Below are 20,086 nucleotides of genomic sequence, written 5' to 3' on the forward strand. Positions count from 1 at the left end.
CACTAATTATGCAGCACTTCCACAACGACATCACCCTGAGGCGAAACCTGAGGCTTTTTCCAGCTGCTGCTGAGAGCTTTTTTTTTTATCCCCAGAGGACTATTGCTCCATTTCCATATATGTAGAGACCTGCTGTTTGTATAGTTTCATATTAAAAAATTTTATATAGTATTTCTATTTTTTATATATATCCTGTTTCTTAAAAAATAAATGTTTCTGATGAAGAGATCCTGGCTGTCAGGGAACAGATCTGGACTTAGTCAGGCCTAAGAAGCAGAAGTTTATTTCTTAACAGTATGGAAAACTCAACCAGATCTCTAACATGATGCAACAATTTATACCCATTGGCCTTGGAATATTTAGCTACCACACCAGATTTCTATGCTTGAAAAGCCCTAGGTTGAATTATACATTGTGATCACCATTAATCAGCATGAAAATTAGACTCTAAAGGGATTTCTACTAGTTTTAGGATTAGAGTAGAGAACTCGTATGTAATTAAATCGTCTTAATGGCTTTGTATTTGGATGGAAATTAATTGCACTAGTCCCTAATGCAGAACACCAGAGTGGATGCAGAATAATGGTCATAGTTTCTAACATTCATGCTGTCAATTATACAGTAAAGCCAATGCATTTTTTTAATACCATCATTATTTATTAATGTTGAAGGATAAGCTCCCACCCAGGCATCACAGCATGGGTAGTGTCTACCCCTGTTGTGTGGAGTGGCCAGTTTTCCTAGATTTGCCTCTCTGTCTGCTAACATCATTGCAGTACTCACCATCTGGCTGTGGGAGCGGAACACATTGCCTCCTTTGAGGCCATCTTTCATGCTGCTTCATTCATTGGCAAAAGGCATTTGATCCTCCTCTTCTCTGGCAGTATCACTAGAGACAAAGGCACCTGTTTTCCACTCCACTGTATGCCACAAAGACGAGCCAAGCCTCATTGGGCATGTTGCCAAGGGCACAAACCTCAAGGGAGGAGGCAAATAGAACCTGGAGAATATTGCTCTCCTTCTGTGCTAGGCCAATGGAAGCCCCCCACCCCCGCCCCACCACCTCTCACATGAGTAGTTTGGGGAATTCAGGGTGATTGGCCAGTTGAAGTAGGAAGCAGCAAAGAATCCTGTGGCACCTTATAGACTAACAGACGTTTTGGAGCATGAGCTGGCCCCACAATATGCCAATATTTTTATGGCCGACCTGGAACAACGCTTCCTCAGCTCCCATCCACTCACGCCCCTTCTCTACCTACGCTACATTGATGACATCTTCATCATCTGGACCCATGGGAAGGAGACTCTGGAAAAATTCCACCATGATTTCAACAGCTTCCACCCCACCATCAACCTCAGCCTGGACCAATCTACACGAGAGGTCCACTTCCTAGACACCACGGTGCAAATAAGTGATAGTCACATTAACACCACCCTATACCGAAAACCTACTGACTGCTATGCCTACCTTCATGTCTCCAGCTTCCATCCCGGGCACACCACAAGATCCATTGTCTACAGCCAAGCACTGAGGTACAACCGCATCTGCTCTAACCCCTCAGACAGAGACCAACACCTACAAAATCTCCACCAAGCATTCTCAAAACTACAGTACCCACACGAGGAAATAAGGAAACAGATCAACAGAGCCAGACATGTACCCAGAAGCCTCCTACTGCAAGACAAACCCAAGAAAGAAACCAACAGGACTCCACTGGCCATCACATACAGTCCCCAGCTAAAACCCCTCCAACACATCATCAGGGATCTACAACCCATCCTGGACAATGATCCCACACTTTCACAGGCCTTGGGTGGCAGGCCAGTCCTCACCCACAGACAACCTGCCAACCTGAAGCATATTCTCACCAGTAACTGCACACCACACCATAATAACTCTAGCTCAGGAACCAATCCATGCAACAAACCTCGATGCCAACTCTGCCTACATATCTACACCAGCGACACCATCACAGGACCTAACCAGATCAGCCACACCATCACCGGTTCATTCACCTGCACGTCCATCAATGTAATATACGCCATCATATGCCAGCAATGCCCGTCTGCTATGTACATCAGCCAAACTGGACAGTCTCTACGGAAAAAGATAAATGGACACAAATCAGATATTAGGAATGGCAATATACAAAAACCTGTAGGAGAACACTTCAACCTCCCTGGCCACACAATAGCAGATCTTAAGGTGGCCATCCTGCAGCAAAAAAACTTCAGGACCAGACTTTAAAGAGAAACTGTTGAGCTTCAGTTCATCTGCAAATTTGACACCATCAGCTCAGGATTAAACAAAGACTGTGAATGGCTTGCCAACTACAGAACCAGTTTCTCCTCCCTTGGTTTTCACACCTCAACTGCTAGAACAGGGCCTCATCCTCCCTGATTGAACTAACCTCGTTATCTCTAGCTTGCTTCTTGCTTGCATATATATACCTGCCCCTGGAAATTTCCACTACTTGCATCCGACGAAGTGGGTATTCACCCACGATAGCTCATGTTCCAATACGTCTGTTAGTCTATAAGGTGCCACAGGATTTTTTGCTGCTTTTACAGATCCAGACTAACACGGCTACCCCTCTGATACTTGAAGTAGGAAGTGAAGCCAAGTAGCAGTCCACTCTGTGCAACATGTTTCCTTGCCAAACCTGGAGATTTTATTGTGAGTTTCCCCTTAGGAATTATTTTGTTCTTCTTGTAGCAGCCTTAATTTTCAAACCATGGCTTCTACTCTCTTAGGAGGAGCTGCAGAGGTTGGTTTCACCCAACTGAGTAAGGCTTATTAGCACTAGGGCCAGGCGTGAAAGTAACTTACAGGACTTACCGGTGCTGCCAGAGTCCTGAGGGGGTTTGGCCTCATCTGGAAGAGGTGTGGCCTCAACCGGAAGAGACGGGGCCTCTCAAGATTTAAAGGCCCTGGGGCACTGGCTGTGGCTGGGAGCCCCAGGGCCTTTAAAACAACTGGGGGCTCCCGGCTGCAGAGGTGGCTGGGAGTCCCTGGGGCTCAGGGGCAAATTAAAGAGCCATGGGCTTGGCCGCTGTGGAGCTCCAGGCCCTTTAAATCCCGGCCCCAGCCCAGCAGCCGAGCTCAGGCGTGGATTTAAAGGGCCCAGAGCTCCCACCGCTGCGGGGAGCCCCGAGCCCTTTAAATCCTGGCCCCAGCCTGGCCACTGAGCCGTGGGCGGGATTCAAAGGGTTCTGGGCTGCCCGCCGCTGCAGGGAGCCCAGAGCCCTTTAAATTCCTGCCACGGAAGCCGATGCGGTCCGGCACGGCATACTGGCTCTTGCCTGTACGCTGTACCGGACCGGACCGGCTTACTTTTACCTCTGACTAGGTCCACACAGTCAGCAATGCTGTCATGGGGGAATGAGACTAGGAAGCACTGTGGAGGAAACGCTAGACAGCGAGGATGTGGGGAATATGACAGAGACCAGGATTCTGCGTGGATTCTTGCATTATTCCTCATGTCTAAGAGGTCATGCCCCTGCCCTTCCACACAGTTATTCACCCCCCACCCTGAGGGGCCAATGAATCTCTCTAATTTTTTGCAGCTCTGAAGCTACATACATGTTGCATTGGTTTGGCCCCTTCCAAATGCTTTTGCATGCAATGGCATGGGAGATCAATGCCAGAAGCTACCTTTCACAAACAGTAACTCAAAGACAAACAGCGATACTAAACAAAATCCAATGGCTGGAAGCTGACTCTAGACAAACTGAGACTAGAAATAAAGGGCAATTTTTAACAATAAGGGTAATTAATAGTTGGAATAACTTACCTAGGGGTTGGTGGATTCTCTGTTACTTCAAGTCTTCAGAGGTAGGATATGGTTGGAATTATTTATTTATTAATACAGGATATTGCCAGGCACTAATTCAACCACAAATTCCTTTATTCAATCCAAAAGCCAAATGATATTTATACAATTACTCTAAACATGCCTAAAAAGTTTAAATAATAAGCACTTCTTACACCCGTGCAGTAACAAACATTCATAAGCATTTGATCAGAGTACTCACAAATGGGCTAGACAGAGGGGTGCTTAAATTCATGTTGGCTGGCTCCAACTGACCAGGCAGGTATTAGTATTGAACCTTTACAAGTTCATGTTGTGATACTCTAACAAACAAATGATATCACTTCCAATCGCTAACTGTAGCTCAGAACCAGTTTTGGGCAGTGTGGGACTGGGCCCCGTTCTCCAATATAAACATTGGTATGTCAAAGTTTACTACCAGTTCACCACAGAACTTTTAACCAAATTGTGATAATCTTCTATAATTTAGAGCCTTTTTTCAAGGACTTTTCCTCCTATCTTATCAGCATCCTTTTAGGTCCAGTTGTTCCAGTCAAGCCACATTCCAAGCTTTGCATTCTCCCCAAAACTTGTCTTGTTAGATGCCACATTCCTTCCAACTTTTGAAGCTTTTATTTTATGTGTCTTATAGCATTTGAATGTATCAAACTCCATGGCTCCTTATGACATTTCTTTTCATATTATATTTGCCCCACCCAAAGGGCTTAGGCTGGGGCACAGCAACCTTCGACATGTCGCCCATCAGGGTAATCCGCTGGCGGGCCGCGAGATATTTTGTTTACATTGGCCATCTGCAGGCATGGTCCCCCGCAACTCCCAGTGGCCGCAGTTCACCGTTCCTGGCCAATTGGAGCTGCGGAAAGCAGTGGCCAGCACATCCCTGCAGCCCACTTTGCTTCCTGCAGCTCTCATTGGCTGGGAATGGCAAACTGTGGCCACTAGGAGCTGTGGGGGGCCATGCCTGTGGACAGTCAACGTAAACAAAATGTCTCACAGTCCACCAGCAGATTACCCTCTTGGGCCACATGCCAAAGGTTGCTGACCCCTGCCTTAGGCAATGCCATTCTGCTAAGAAAAGAGTTGTCACTGACTGCAGTAACTACTCTAGGCCTTCACCCTGCAATGGGATGCATGTGGATGACCCCCTATGCACTACAAAGTCCCATTGACTGCTATAAAGTTTATATTGGTATTTAAGCTTTACAAAATAACAAATATTTAATTACAGATGAAAAATCTGTGTACAGTAAGGGTGGGAACTATACAGCCAGTTCCTATACATTTCTAGTGAAAACTGGACATCTAAATCCCTTAGCTTTGAAAATCTCAGCCTCAAAATATGTTGAATTCTCTTCTCCAAATGTGACATTTCTCTTTTGGCTTAAAATTAATGGTAAGAGCTATTTACCATTTACTTAGGTACCAGGGAATATCCATAATTTTCTTCAGTAATGTGGTATTAGAAGAAGAAGTAGGTTAAATCAATATATCATGGCAAGATATTTTTCCCTTAAAGCATATTTAATGAAAAAGTAGATATCTGGATCCAGTTAAGTCCAAACTTATTCCCTACTGTGTTCTAAAATAGGGGCAATCAAAAATGAAATGTAAGGGACTCAGATGTAGTAGAGCTCATGGTTAGTGGTATATTATCTGTGCCAGTCTAGAAAACAATTAAATCAAATACCACATAGTCAAATAGTCAGTTACACAGAAGCCAGTAGAAAACTCACACAAAAAATTGCAATTGCAATTTCAGAACTCATGTATACTAGCAAGTCTATTCTCATCCCCACACAGCTACATTATACTCATTAATGTTAATGGAAGATCTATACATTTTGTCTTGTCCCTGAGATGCTTCATGGAAGCAACACAGTCGTCAAACTGCTAACCCACATTTTACATTAATATACCACTGACATCAAGTTTGCTTTAAAAAGAAACATTTCGGACCAGATTCAGACACTTTATTATACCAATTGTAATCGGAGCCAGCCAATCAGTGGGCTAGATGAATGGCATTTAATTATCAGCATAAATCAAAATTGGAGTAATTAGAAACAGACTTATTTAGAAAGATGCATTATATACTGAAAATAGAATACTATGGCTCAAGAACTGAGGCCTGGTCTACACTGGGGGGGGCGAATAGCGTAGCTGAACTCGAAGTACCTTAGTTCGAAGTACTTACCCATCCTCACGGCGCGGGATCGAAGTCCGCGGCTCCCCCGTCGACTCCGCCACCGCCGTTCGCGGTGGTGGAGTTCCGGAGTCGACGGGAACGTGTTCGGAGTTCGATATATCGCGTCTAGATGAGACGCGATATATCGAACTCCGAGAAGTCGATCGCTACCCGCCGACCCGGGCGGGTAGTATGGACGTACCCTTAGTAAATGAGCTATGGAACTTTTGATATCTATGTGGTTGGTTCAATCAATGATTAAATGTTGTTAACGTCAGACAACTGGTTCATGGCCTCTATGAAATGTGTTGGTGGCCTCAAAACAGTTCCCCAAAAATAGCTCTCTCCATTGTAAAAACAACTTGCTGTCAGTGCTAATTTTTCTGCCCCCACCACTGTCTTTTGCTAGAGAGGAAAGGATTGAATGGGCCTGGAGACTGACCCATGCTCTCAGTGCTAGAAATGATCACTCCAGGATTAGGTTTAGGTGTGTTGGTGGGATCGGAGAACTTTGCATTGCCATTACCAATGGTGTGCGACTGTTTTTGAACAGAGAACTCCTGGCTTCTGGGTGGTAAATCCAGCTCTTTTCACAAATACTCATTCACTAGTACAAATCTAGAGGGGAAAATAGCAGGACTTTTATTATTATTATTGTTGTTTAAAATAGCTAAAGAAGAAACAAGCCTCATTCTTAGTCTGCCAAATACAGATGTTCACAATCTACAGAGCCAGATTTTCAACACATGGCCTCTCTTTGTGACTGCAGCCTTGGGAACACAACCAAACGCATATATTCACTTAATGTATGTGAGCTAATTATAGACCTTACATGCACAAAGCCCAGGAACATGCATAAGGTCCTTGCAAATGTCTTTCACACATAAATTATATGCAAAAACTGTTCGTAAAGCTGCATGAGAGCAAATGATAGTCTCAACAAGACACCTCTGAACATTTCTCCACATTGCAAAACCAAGACACAGTTTAGCACTGCTGGATCAATGAGGAAACAGACTGGAAAACGGAGATGCCAGAAAGGACGTTCACTAGTGAGATGGGCACTGGACAAGGCCTCAGGAAACCAAAGATAAAAAGTGGGCCACTTAAGTCATTGGGAATTTTGCCTTTGACTTCAACAGAGGAAGTATTTCATCCACAGATTCCACTCCTAGCTCTTCCACTGATCTCTTGTGTGACCAAGTCACTTCACTACACTGCATTTGTTCCCCTCCCACTTTTTGTCCATTTTGTCTACATAGAATATAATTTCTTCAGGACAGGGCTGCCTCTCACTGTGTGTTTGTACAGTGCCTAGCACTGTGGGGTGTCTATCGCACCTGGGGCATCTAGACACTATTGCAATACACATAATAATTCATACTGTGTCCCATGTGAGGAATGAGATGTAATGGCAACGATCTATGAAGAAGCCAGTGCTGTGCAAGCCAGCATGGTGTCTAGTTCTACCCCATTCCCTTGCTTTGATGCGCAACAGCAAGAAAACAACTAAATTCATTTCCCCTGAAAATGTCATTCCTTGATCTCAATGTTGTTTTTCTATAAATGCTTGGTCTTTACTTTGGCATTTACACTGCAGGAGGAGACCTTTATCCTGGCTTAACATTCTATTCCATTAACATTATCTCTTCAATATACAATACTCTGAGATACAAAGTTAATGCAATTCCCACTGAATGTGTTAATTAAAAAAATCCAGCAACTGGATTAATTTTGCAGCATCAAAATGAACCTTTCATAATTGGAACGTGCCCCTATATATCCTTAAAACTAATACAATCAGGGTATGCATTCAAGTGCAAATTTCAACTTTAAAAGGAATTGTTCTGCTAGTTCACTTCTTGCTATTTGAGTAATCCTTTCTTTTTCTCTCTACAGAACTGATTTAATATAATTTTGGATATACTTGTCACAGGAAAAGTAGGTAAATCTGGGAAAATAGAAAATCCTTGTATATACATACAGCTGAACCCAATTTTCAACTTGAATGTCTTAAAATGACACACCTCCATAGTCTGCATTTGCAAGTTCTACTCTACAGGCACTTTGACATTTAAAATGGGCATCCAGTTGACTATATGTCTATGTAAGCATCCAAATGTGGGATTTGGAGCTCCTATAAAAGCACCCCTTAAAAACTGGGATCATAGTTGCTTTTTACAACATCCACTAAAAATAAAAATTAAAAAAAAGGTCATAAATAACTTTGCTGCATTGGCCTCTTTTTCGGCATACTTGAATATCAGCTTGAGTTGAAGGATCTGTGTCTAGAGTGCTTTACAACATTTGTAAGCAGATGTTGTAAGGCAAAATAATGTTGTAAGTCAAAAAAGCTAACAATGTTAGCAACCATTAGGAAAGAGATAGATAATAAAGACAGAAAATATCGTAATGCCACTATATCAATCTCTGGTATGCCCACACCTTGAATACTGAGTGCAGTTCTGGTTGCCCTATCTCAAAAAAGATATGTCAGGACTGGAAAAAGTACAGAGAAGGACAACACAAATGATGAGGGGCTTGGAACAGCTTCCAGATCAAGGTCTATGAAATCAGGAATGGTGTGGAGACAATAAATAAGGATGTGTTATTTATCCCTTCACGTAGTGCAAGAATTTCATTGGGTGACCCCTAATTAATAGGCACCAGAGATTAAACACATTGCCTGGGGATGTTGTGAAGGCCAAAAGTATAACTGGATTCAGAAGAGAATTATACAAGTTCATGGATGATAAGTCCGTTAATGGCTAGTAGCCAAGATGATCAGGGATGCATCCCCATGCTCTGGGTGTCTCTAAACCTCTGACTGCCAGAAACTGGGACTGAATGACTGGGGGACTAACTTGATTATTGCCCTGTTCACTCTCTCTGAAACATCTGGCACCAGCCACTGTCGGAAGACAGGATACTGGGCTAGATGGACCATTAGTCTGACCCAGCATGGTCATTTTATGACATTTATACGTGTGCGAGAAACTTGTTTGTGCTCTAGTGTAAAATGTTATGTCTGGGAATTAATAATAATCCCAGACATAAATGAATAATAGCCAAAAATGTGTACAGTGATATACATAGGAAGAGACAAATGATGTAAACTATAGACTTTCTGTTTCTGTTGGAATTGTGCACAGGTTACCTTTGGAGCCCCAGCACAGAATCTGAATTCCAACAGAAGTAACTAAGGAGCTAGTTTGCTAATCACAGTCATGTTAGTAATCATTCTTTAGCTCAGTGGTGGGCAACCTGTGGCATGCGGCCCATCAGGGTAATCTGCTGGCGGGCCGTGAAACAGTTTGTTTACATTGACTGTCTGCTGGCACGGCTGCCCGCAGCTCTCAGTGGTTGCAGTTCACCGTTCAAGCCAATGGGAGCTGTGGGAAGTGGCGGCCAGCACGTCCCTGCCCACCACTGCCTTAGCTCCTTCAACATGTGCTGCAGACTTTGATCAGACATGGAGGAAATGTTCTTTTGCCACATGTTTTTGAGGCAGATACCATTCCACCATTACAGTGCAAAAATCAATTTGGCTTCACTCCAAGTCTTGCTTTATTAGGCTATGGTGGTGATCCAACCATTGAAGGCCAGATTCAGAACTGCTGTAAAACTGAAGTCAGTGGAAAAATTTACATTAGCTGAGGCTCTACCCCTGTTCTTTTCCATTTATTTTGCACCAGCCACTTCTTGTAGCTAGACTAGTGTTCATCTTACAATGGAAATCGTCCATTCAAATTCCTGTCCCATTCCAGGTTGCTAAATCCTGGGGTATTTATGGAAGAGTTTATATACATACCCAGGCCGTTTATATTGAGAGATCAGAACTCCGCCGTATATTGTACATTATGAAAATACCCAGACCAACAAGGCCCTGTTCAATTGTAACAATACGAGGCCCTGTTCAATTTTTAGTCAGGTAAATTCCTATTGGTGCCAACGTGGTATCTCACCTCCTAGAACTCTGTATACTTTACTATAAAATTCAACTTATGCCAATAAAAATTATGTTTTAAACTGTAAGGGATTTGAATGCATGACAAACACAGCTTGAGAAATGGGCAACATTTTCAAAAGTAACTAAAGTGGCTGAGACGCCTAAGTACCATTGAAAGCCAATGGGATTTATTTTGAAAACTTTACCCAGAACGACAGTGCAAAAGCTGATTTTCAAATATATCTTCTAAATAGCCCTGGATATCTCAGACTATTGCTGTTTTATTTAAGGGGAACTGTTTGATTGAATTGATAGATAATGGGGTACATTTGGTTATCCGCACTTGCATGTTTTTAATCCTCATGAAACTTATCTCTCAAATTATTAAATCTACACCATCTGTAGTGTTAGGGGAGATTATTGTTTAATACTATAGTATTTTTTCTACGGGAATAGTCATCAGAAATCACTTCTTATACCAAAAGGAGGTACTGGTCCTTTAAGGTAGGGGCTGCTCAAAATTCTTCAGCGTGTGGACCACACTTTAAGGGAGACACGGTCACACAAAGTACCTTTACTCCTGGTCATGGCTATGTGGATCACTTCCCCCTCTGTTTGTGATTGCCCACACCACTTTCTGTTTCATCTGAAATTCTGGCCTCTACAATGGTTTCTTACATGGAAGTTAATATTTGGAAAAGATTTAATACGATGTTAGCTCTCAGCACCTGATTTAGCAGGGGGAAACAAGGAGGAGTATTGGCTATGTACCCAGCCAACTCACCATGCACCACCAGCGAGTGCTCTGAAGACCATGGTTTGAACACCTTCGCTTTAGGCACGTCCATGAAACCATGCCAGAGATGAAAGCATACAGACCACACATGGCAGAAGTTCATCAGTGTAGGTTTCCTCTTTAACCTGAAACAGGCCATTTGTTCTTTTCCAAAGCTGAACATTTCTTACCTCAGTGCCTCGCTACAGTTTGTGAAGAGCCACTAGTATGAGTTCTGCTGCATTTTTTGGAATCTGCTCCATTTCTCTGGTTGGCAATCTTTGTTTTGTGTGTAGCTCATTGCTGTTGTCAGAATTTTCTTTTTAATCTTATTACAGCACCCTTTATCTCATGTGAGAGAATTTCAGTGCTTTCACTTCACTTCAGTGACTACAAGAAGGTTTACAGGAAATCGCATTCATTACTGCAATTTGTAATTATTGGTGAAAACTCAATTTAGCCCCTACAATGTGGGCTATATATGGTGGTCTAATTTTATTGTTGGGTTTAGTGTGCAAGTGCTGGGTGGTGTTGGTGACCTGTGATATACTGGAGGCCAGACTAGATGATCTGATGGTCTCTTCTGGCCTTAAACTTTATGATTCTGATGTGTTTACACACAAAACAGTGTGTGTAAATCTGCACATATCAGGCTCCTACCACATTTCATTCCTTTCCTCCATTCTTTCGTTTTCCTCCCTCAGGTTCATTTTATAGAACAGTCCACAGTGTTGCTCATTTCCAAATATTCCCCTTAAATATATTTACTTTGGACTTAAGTTGCTCCTGGAACAGTCTTAACATTGCAACCTTGTTGGCTTGCATCAGAAGATCAGTGGTTTCATTTTGTTTTAAGTGAACTTCAGTGTCCTAAACGTAATTCTAAACTAACAGCAAAGCTCATGTTTCTAGCAACTGTGTTCACAAATTAGGGTAATATGATACAGGGTACAGATTGCATGCATTTAAGATCCTCTGTAGATTTCATGGTCTTTGCAGAATTTAAGCTTTCAATTAATATATATTTAGGCCTTTTGTTTGGAAAAATAACCTTCTTCCTGTTTACAGAAACAAAATGGAGCCAGATCAGATCTGAACTTCCTACATTCATCTTAAGGGAATGTTAACTTGAAAGCCTATCTGTGAACATTTTGATATAAAGATAGTTTGAGGAAAACAAAAAATTCATAGCTCTTGTTTCTGAAGCCCAATTATAAAAGAGTACATATTTTTAGACTGAAATCCCATATGATTTTGAAATAAAATGTTCATGCATAAATGACTGCATCTCTTACCACTGAAATATTTAAGGCAGGTACAGACAATGTCACATGGTAGCCTTACTAATCCAGAATTCTCAAATACTCTTTCAGATGTTTCCTTATTTGAATTCCTCACATATGTTCAGTGTCTTCATACCTCAGTTATTGAAATGGGCTTTGCTTATAACGGATGTGGGGGAAAACAGAGTTTTCCCAGAATGCCCCTCAGATCTATTGCCACTATAAATACATTTATTTATTTATTACTCTACTATATATTTAATTAATTTAGTTTTTCCAAGCATTTCAAGAAAAAAACAAAACATCAGATCCCACAAAAATCCAGACTTAGTGCACTTGGCCCTTTCGAATCAAAGACTTGCTTATTAGTGTTTTTTATTTACTCAGACTGCCTTATGCACTGTCTTCTGACATTCTCTAGACGATTGCCTCAGCAGGCTGTATCTTTTTTCCCAGTCCCAGGAGGCCCAGGTGCTGAAACATCTGGCAGAAAAGAGAGAACATGAGCGAGAAGTCCTTCAGAAGGCTTTGGAGGAGAACAATAACTTCAGCAAAATGGCAGAGGAAAAGCTGATACTGAAAATGGAACAGATCAAAGAAAATCGTGAAGCTAATTTAGCTGCTCTTATTGAACGTCTTCAAGAAAAGGTAATCAGGTCGTGACTCCACACCACAGCTTGCAGCAGGAAATTTGGCCAATTTTTTCAAAAGTAACTGGTGATTTTGGGTGACTCCATTTTTAGATCCCTTAACTTGAAGCACCTTTAAGGGGGCTGATCTTCTGAGGATGAGTGCTCAGGGCTTTCTGAAAACCATGTCCCATTAAGGTGACAAGCCGAGAACTCAAAAAATCACTAATATTTTGATAAATCTTGGCCTCCTTCTCAGCCTGTACCAGCTAGTTCTCTACTATACCCAATTCTGATATGCTCCCAGGCCTGTTTGTCTGTTCCCTTTTCTGACTGAGAACTGCACCTTTACCCTTATGGGAAAAGGGTCTGTGTTTTTTAAATCAAAGGCCCCAAGTTCAAAAACAGAAAATACACCAAAGAAAGGTTGTTTAGGTTTAATTTCTGGCTTCTAAGCGGGATTTATGAACAATGTGGAATAAATCATTTGTCTCATGTTTAACCACATTCATCCATAACGGACTGTGTTGCAATCACTCTCCTAATTGAGGGAGATTAGATCTATCTTTTGGACCCCTTCAATATTCATCCCCAGAGGCTGAGTGTACCTACCATTCCTAATGCAACCCTTCCAGCCTGGAAAGCAAAAAGCACAGGAAAAGGAACCAGATGTGATAAAGTCCTTTTAACTTGTTCTGCAGAGAATGATAATTTCTCTCTGTTGGGATGCAATACGAGCTGCTATTTTGAAGCATCTAATATGTCAGCAGACAAGTGTATATACCTCTCAGTTGTCCTTGATGAAGAGGGATGTCCATTTTAGATCTATGTTTTTCTCCATCTTACACCATCTCACCTTGTTAACTGTAGATAATGGGCATCGGAGATGTCAAATGAGGAAGCAGAGCTGGACAAAAAAAAAAGAGGGCAGCATTCTGTGTTATACCCTAAAGGAGGATGTAACAGGCTGTTTCAAGCAAGTCTCTGGGAGCCCCAGGATTGTGCCTAACCTCCTTGACAGTGTTGTTTTAAATAAGCTTGCATGCACATATCCCAAAGTCCAGCAACTCAAAGGAAAAAGACTGTTAGTTGTCCTTGGGGTAATGAAAGGAAATAGGGAGGGTAAAAGGAGCAGCTGCATGCTCTAGACTGATGTCAGAAGGAAGTCCCTTTTTGTCACAGTCCATCCAGATGAGCAAGTAGATGACAGATACATGAAGTCAAGGGAATGCTTCTGAGAAGAGGCTGCCCTCTCCCCACTGGAGGTGAAGTCCAGGTGGGAAATGTGGATAGACCAAAAATTAAGAACTTTGGGATTTAAATAACAAACCCACAAGCACCCAAAATGCCGACTATGACTATGTAAGAGGGAGCAAAAATAAAACAGTGAGGCCAAAATCTTCAGAACTGGCTTCTAATTGTAAATGCCGCAATTTTGGGGTGCTCAAAGGCTCCCGCCATCAGATGCCACTTGTGGATGCCGAAGTCAGTGGAAACGGCAAAGGATCAGCCTCTGGAAATCAGTCCTGCCCTAGCCAGCTAACATTTGCCACACAAAATTAGAGGCCACCTATGAAAATTTGACCTTCAAATTACAAATGAGATCAACACAACAAGTTTGCCATGGGCCTGTTCCAAAGGTCAGTGAAGCCAATGGACAGACTCACATTGACTGCAGTGGGCTTTGGATCAGTCCCCATAGAGGAACGTGACGACGTATAAATCTCACATAGGATGCTCACTGGAGGCACCCTCACTTGCAGTCAGTTGGCCATGGGTCTTTGTTGCTGTTGTCACTTTGTGTTTGTCATTGAGTTTTCAGATTATATTCTCAGAGCTAAATACATGAATGAGATCGAAATCTGATCATTAGTTTATATGAAAGGACAGCAAGGAAAAAAATCCCCAGAAATGTGCCAAACAGCCAGAAAAAATACAGCTTTGTAAAGACTCTGGATGGAAGCTTCCCAAATTCATTCCACAGCTGTTGTTTCTGAGTACAGGCCCATGGTAACATGAGTATCTGAATTTACAGTGGCTCCAATTAATCTAAAATTAACTACGGCGGAGCTTTGTATTACAGCCATTAATGGTTATTATTCTAATCAGAAATGACCAAGAGAAGACAAATTGGCCAGCAATGAACAGAAAGGCCTAAAGCTGAACCTTGAAGACAGCTGCCATTTTACCTAGAAGTTCTAGGAGAATCTGCAGGGCTGGCCATCCGCTCAACCCAGAAGCAGATTTACAGTGAAACACAGGGTGCCGTGGCACGGGGTCCCCCCAACAACAGGGGGCCCCAGCGCTCGGCAGCTGCGGGGGCAGAAGTTTGGTCCTGCCGGGCCCCACTAACTCTAAATCATCCACTGGCTGAACCTCATCTTTGGAATACTCAGATTGCCCCTTCTGAGTGATCTCACTGATTTCAAAATAAGAGCTATCCCATGCCTATGTCATGCTCCACCCCCACCAGCAGCCAAGCTCCCTCCTTCCCCGCCTTTTCCCTGAGGCATGCTGTGTTCCCACCCCTCTGCCTCCCTCTCCCTCCTAGTGCTTCCGCTGCCACCAAACAGCTGTTTGCCGGTGCTCCGGTCACTCCAGGAGGGAGGGGGAGGAGCAGGGCCACAACGCGCTCAGGGGAGGAGGCGGAGAAGAGGCAGGGGCAGGGCTTTGAGGAAGGGGGTGGAATTGGGGCAGGGTGGAGCAAAGGCGGGGCCCCCACAGTCCCCCTACACATACCCCCCTTAGCCCCCTGCCATGAGCCGCTCAGGCAGGGGGCTGGGAGCACCCCCACAACCGCAGCCCACACCCAGCCCTGACTCCTTCACCTCTCTCACACACACACAGCCCCCTGTCCTTCCTGACTCCTGCATCCCCCCACATCCCTACCCCCACCCTGAGCACCAAATGGGAGCTCCTGCATCCTCCCTCCCAATCCCCACCTGCACCCCTCACACCAGACAGGAGCGCCACACCCCAATCCCCTGCCCCAGCCCTGAGCCCTGAGCCCCTCCCACACCCCAAATCCTGGCCAGATCCAGCCTGCTCCTGCACCCTAACTTCCTCTCTCTGATTCTGCACTCCCAGCCTGGCGCCCCCTCCTGCACTGGCCAGATCCCGCACCCCAGTGTTTTTTTACATTATTTTTATAAAGCGCTTTTATCCAATAACTAGCTAATGGTACAAACAATATTTGGAAAGATCATTAAGTGGTCTGCCGAGATCCTCAGTGATTTTCAAGTGGTCTGTGGAAAAATAAGTTAGAGTACAAAAACAATCAAGGTACCTCAGTTTATTTTCATTTACTTTCTATTACTTATAGGAGGAGGATGAAGGGGAAAAAAGAATGAAAAATAGAGGCGGGGGAGATAAGAGAGAATGTTCTTTTTCTTGGCTGGGTCCCAAGGACGGGCCCCAAAAATGAAGCTGAGCACAGGGCCCCACTAACTCTAAATTCACCACTGGTTGAACCTCATCTTTGGAATACTCAGATTGCCCCTTCTGGGTGATCTCACTGATTTCAATATAGGAGCTATCCCATGCTTATGTCAGCTTGTCCTTGAGATAGTGTTCTTTGTGGTCTCCTTCATAGTGATGAGGCCTATCTGAATCCCCAGCTCTTTCAAACAGGGTGGACATTAACTCACTAACGATTAGTATCAGTTGCAAGTGGGGGCTCTGAACTCCCATGTCCCTGCTGAACCCTGAGGAGTTTCATACCTGGATACTGTCCAGGCATAATGGTGATCTCTGAAAGTTATAGAAACTAAAACACAGACTGCAGAGGTGGTGGCTGGCTGGCTGTCCCCTGCAACAGCATCTAGATTGGTACAAAGACTTATTCTAGGCATGTAGAAGGTATGTTATTGTCCCTAGCCATAGGACAGATAACCATTCTCTGCCAGAAACTCGCCTGTTGAAACGTTTTGGCTAATGTGGAGTCTGATTCATCCAGAAGACTGCTTCAGTCTGTCAGCAGCTCCTTCGGATGAGACCACAATGAGTTGTGACCTTTGAGAATATAGTTAGGTCTCTCCTTGCCTTTTGACTGTGAAAGTTGCAAGCTAGTCATGGAGTGCATTTATGACTGGTGTCTTGTTTTTGACAAGGATGCCCAGGGTTCTCAGAAGCTCACTACTGCAGGTCTGATTCATGTCCATTGAGGGTTGTTCTGATTCTTTTCCAGTGTGGCTGTGCAACCCTTACTGACCGGCATTGTCACCATGACTTGATGCCTTAGTGGAAGGATTCTTGAGTCCTTTTCCTCAGACTGCGTCTGCATAGAATTTAGCCCTAAATTAGAATTGTTCCCTTTTTATTACAAGTCTTCCATGAGTTCAGTGTCTGGATGGTACCTTGTCAGGCTGTTGATCCTGGCATTTACTTTGCCAGTGATGACAACCTTAATTGCTTGCTTGTTCACTTCTCCCTCAATCACCTCCATGCTTCCTCACATGCCATCCCTGTGCATTGGAACATTTCCACATAAGTATAAATAAAACTGTCAACATATCCTTAAAAGCTACCTCTGAAATGATGCCTATAAATTTCTCCTGCTGGCACTGGTTGAGGTAAATGATGATCTGCAATTTCTGCTTTTCTGCTCAACTCTGCTCATTTTGTTACTCATTCCCGCACTCTTCCCCATCATATGTGTCTAGTTTTCCTCCTGTTGTGTCCTGTCATCTAGATTGTGAGCTCTCCGGCTACCTTGATGGAGCCATGATTCTTAACTGCAGCTCCTACATACTACTGTAAAATGAACAGTAATAATAACCACCGCTCACACATAAAGATATGGTAACGTGCTAGCAAGAAGGTAATTACCTAGAGCCAGTTCACCTCGGCTGAGATTAAATTTTTGAGCGACATTTTGGAAAGCAATGGGAGTTGTGCGTATTCAGCACCTAGAAGAATTGGACACTTAGGGTGAAATTCCCTCCTGTGCAGAGAGCATGCCATAGAGGCTATGTCACTCTTAAATCCTACTTAAGACCTCAAAACAGGACTTAAGTCAAACTTAAGTAGTGAATAAGCCTTGTGCTGGCCTGAGCAGCACCTCCAAAAGATTGTTGTTCTACTGAGGCAACCTATGCACAGGAGAACTCTACACAGAGAGCAAGGGGTTTCCATTAAGAATCTTCCTGGGCAGGTGCAGCAAAGAAGAGGTTTGATCTTTCCCTTCTTGGTGTTTTCCAGGAGAGGCATGCTGCAGAGGTCCGTAGAAACAAGGAGCTCCAGGTGGAACTGTCTGGCTGAAAAAAGCAACGGTGGATGAGACACCTCCCCACCATTAGTAAACTCCCCTGCCTATATTATTATGGATCATGCGATATCAGTATGGGAAATGTATGACATGGTTAAAAAAAAAATCAAGAACTCAATAAAAAACAAAACAAAAACAAAAATAAAAACAATATGGTCTCTCTGCAGAATGATTTGCTTGATGTTTAAAAAAAACTTGGATCTTATTTTGTAAATACTTACATTTTTGTTAAAAAATACAAGTATTGCATTATGCAAGTTATTTCATAATCTTACATGTCCTGTAACAGGCTTTTGATGTTGTCTGTTTCCACTCAGTTGAATTTGCTAGGTCTGTTCATTTGAAGCAGCCCATGTCTAATTCCATTTCCTGCCATTTTAATTCTAACCATGCAATGAGGTCAATAGTAGGTCTATGGTGCTAGAGACCAGTCATCGCCTAATAACCCAGAAGGCTTTGTAATCAATAAGCTCTGTTAAAACAATAACTAGATCACAGGTATTGTGACTCCACATGAAGCTGTCCAGATAAAAAGCTCTTAAAACATTGTGTGTTCATAATTTATTTACATCTACCCTTTGTAGCATTAAAATGAACTGGAGATTAAATTGTTATTTGCAATGTTTATTTTGTCTGCCTTCATCAGATCAGAAGCAACAAATATTGCTTTTTTAATAAGAGCTATTGATAAGAAGGCAAGGGACATCAATCTGAGCCAAAGTTAAGAAGCTGAGTATTATAAACAGCTAGCTATGAAAAATCCTAAATGGTACACAACAGCCATAAAAAATGCTAATTGTCTCACAAGCTTAATTCACAAGTTGAAGATTTATTGATGGAGCAATTAATCAACATCAAGTGGCTTTGTCTGTAGATGCCATGATCTATGATATTCATTTGAAGCTACTGTGTTACATGTGTAAAAGTACAAGAGGCTACTGAATATTTCCACCAGGGACCTGTGAGCTGGTTGTTGCGGTTTTTTTTGTTTTGTTTTTTTTAACACTGCCGATTTCCACTCAACATGACCTGTCCTCTTCAGTGTTAGTCAACCTGACCTACTTTAAAGACATCTAGGAAAAAAAGAGGGCTGATGTGGCAGGAATAATTAGACAGGGTGCTTGTGCCAAGTACAGTATCACCAAACCTAACATAACCCCTAAAATAGCTGCCGTTTTGAAGTTGTCCCTACCCCCTGGAGGTTGCTGCCTGCATATTCTACTCTTCATTAGTGCTATTTTCCTGTATGTCATTGTGAGCAAGCTGTGATTAATAAAGAATTGGGGTTCTGTGAACTGAAAAAGGGCTTGTCTGTTCTCTCGCTCCATCACTTCTCTGACACATGCCACGGTGAAGTTAAAGTCCACTGACTTCATAGCATCATGGACGTTAGAAACGGAAAGGCCTATGAGTAGGTCAGGGAGCCCATTCCCCTGCCAGTATAGGATTAATCCCTACACTATATATTTTTATTGTTGAGACATAGTGCTTATTATTACGTGTCTCAGAGGCTGAGATACAATGCGATCCTGAAGGGTGACTTTACAGAGCATAGAATGTAATAAAAAAAGAAACCACCAGTAAAAAGTCATGTGGGGATGCAGGATTACCACTGTCATGTCCCACAACAAGCACGTATCCTGGCCCAACACTTGCTGTCCGTTAACACATTGATATTAGAGCCTAAGGAAACTCACTTCCAGGCTTAAATGAACACGGCAAAATAGCTAGAGATGGTGCTGAGCAGCAGGTTTGGCTGTAGAACCAGATCTGGACTCACACCATGTAGAGTCACAGGTTTGGTCCAGAACCAAATCATGAATAATTATTTTCAAATAGTTTCTGATTTAAATCCAGGAAAGCAAAGCTACTGAGAGACGGTTCCTGAAGAAAGATGGGCCAAGACAAGAAATATTTATGATGAATTTGGGGGGTTCCAGGCCCCCAAATCTGAACCAACCCAGCAAAAGGAGAATCCACCCAACAAGTTTTTCCAAAACCAAACTCAGTCCGTGCAGGGCTTTTGGCTCATTTCTCAGACAATCAGCAAATGCCCACACAGGCACAAGGGCATGAGCAAAATATCAGATTTTGCAACACATAACAATAGGAGGGATAAAGCCCTTCACAAAAACTTGGTTTTGTTGTTTAAATTCCTTTGGTTTT

General features: G+C 42.9%; 1 protein-coding gene and 1 long non-coding RNA gene across 2 annotated transcripts in view; one reads left to right on the plus strand and one right to left on the minus strand.

Annotated features, from left to right (window-relative positions):
• The window catches only part of STMN2 (stathmin 2), a 62,136-nt gene extending 42,939 nt beyond the window's left edge, over nucleotides 1-19,197 (plus strand). The window contains exons 4-5 of the mRNA XM_039521539.1: nucleotides 12,482-12,673; nucleotides 17,854-19,197. Coding sequence (XP_039377473.1) covers nucleotides 12,482-12,673; nucleotides 17,854-17,913 — 252 coding nt within the window. The 3' untranslated portion in view covers nucleotides 17,914-19,197. The remainder of the gene's footprint in view (nucleotides 1-12,481; nucleotides 12,674-17,853) is intronic.
• The window catches only part of LOC120396569, a 47,254-nt gene continuing 39,541 nt past the window's right edge, over nucleotides 12,374-20,086 (minus strand). Inside the window, exons 2-3 of the long non-coding RNA XR_005593232.1 lie at nucleotides 13,439-13,561; nucleotides 12,374-12,508 (exon numbers count right to left, since the gene is read on the minus strand). This is a non-coding gene — a long non-coding RNA (uncharacterized LOC120396569). The remainder of the gene's footprint in view (nucleotides 12,509-13,438; nucleotides 13,562-20,086) is intronic.

This window comes from Mauremys reevesii, linkage group 2, assembly GCF_016161935.1.
Source record: "Mauremys reevesii isolate NIE-2019 linkage group 2, ASM1616193v1, whole genome shotgun sequence".
NCBI classification, from domain to species: Eukaryota; Metazoa; Chordata; order Testudines; family Geoemydidae; genus Mauremys; species Mauremys reevesii.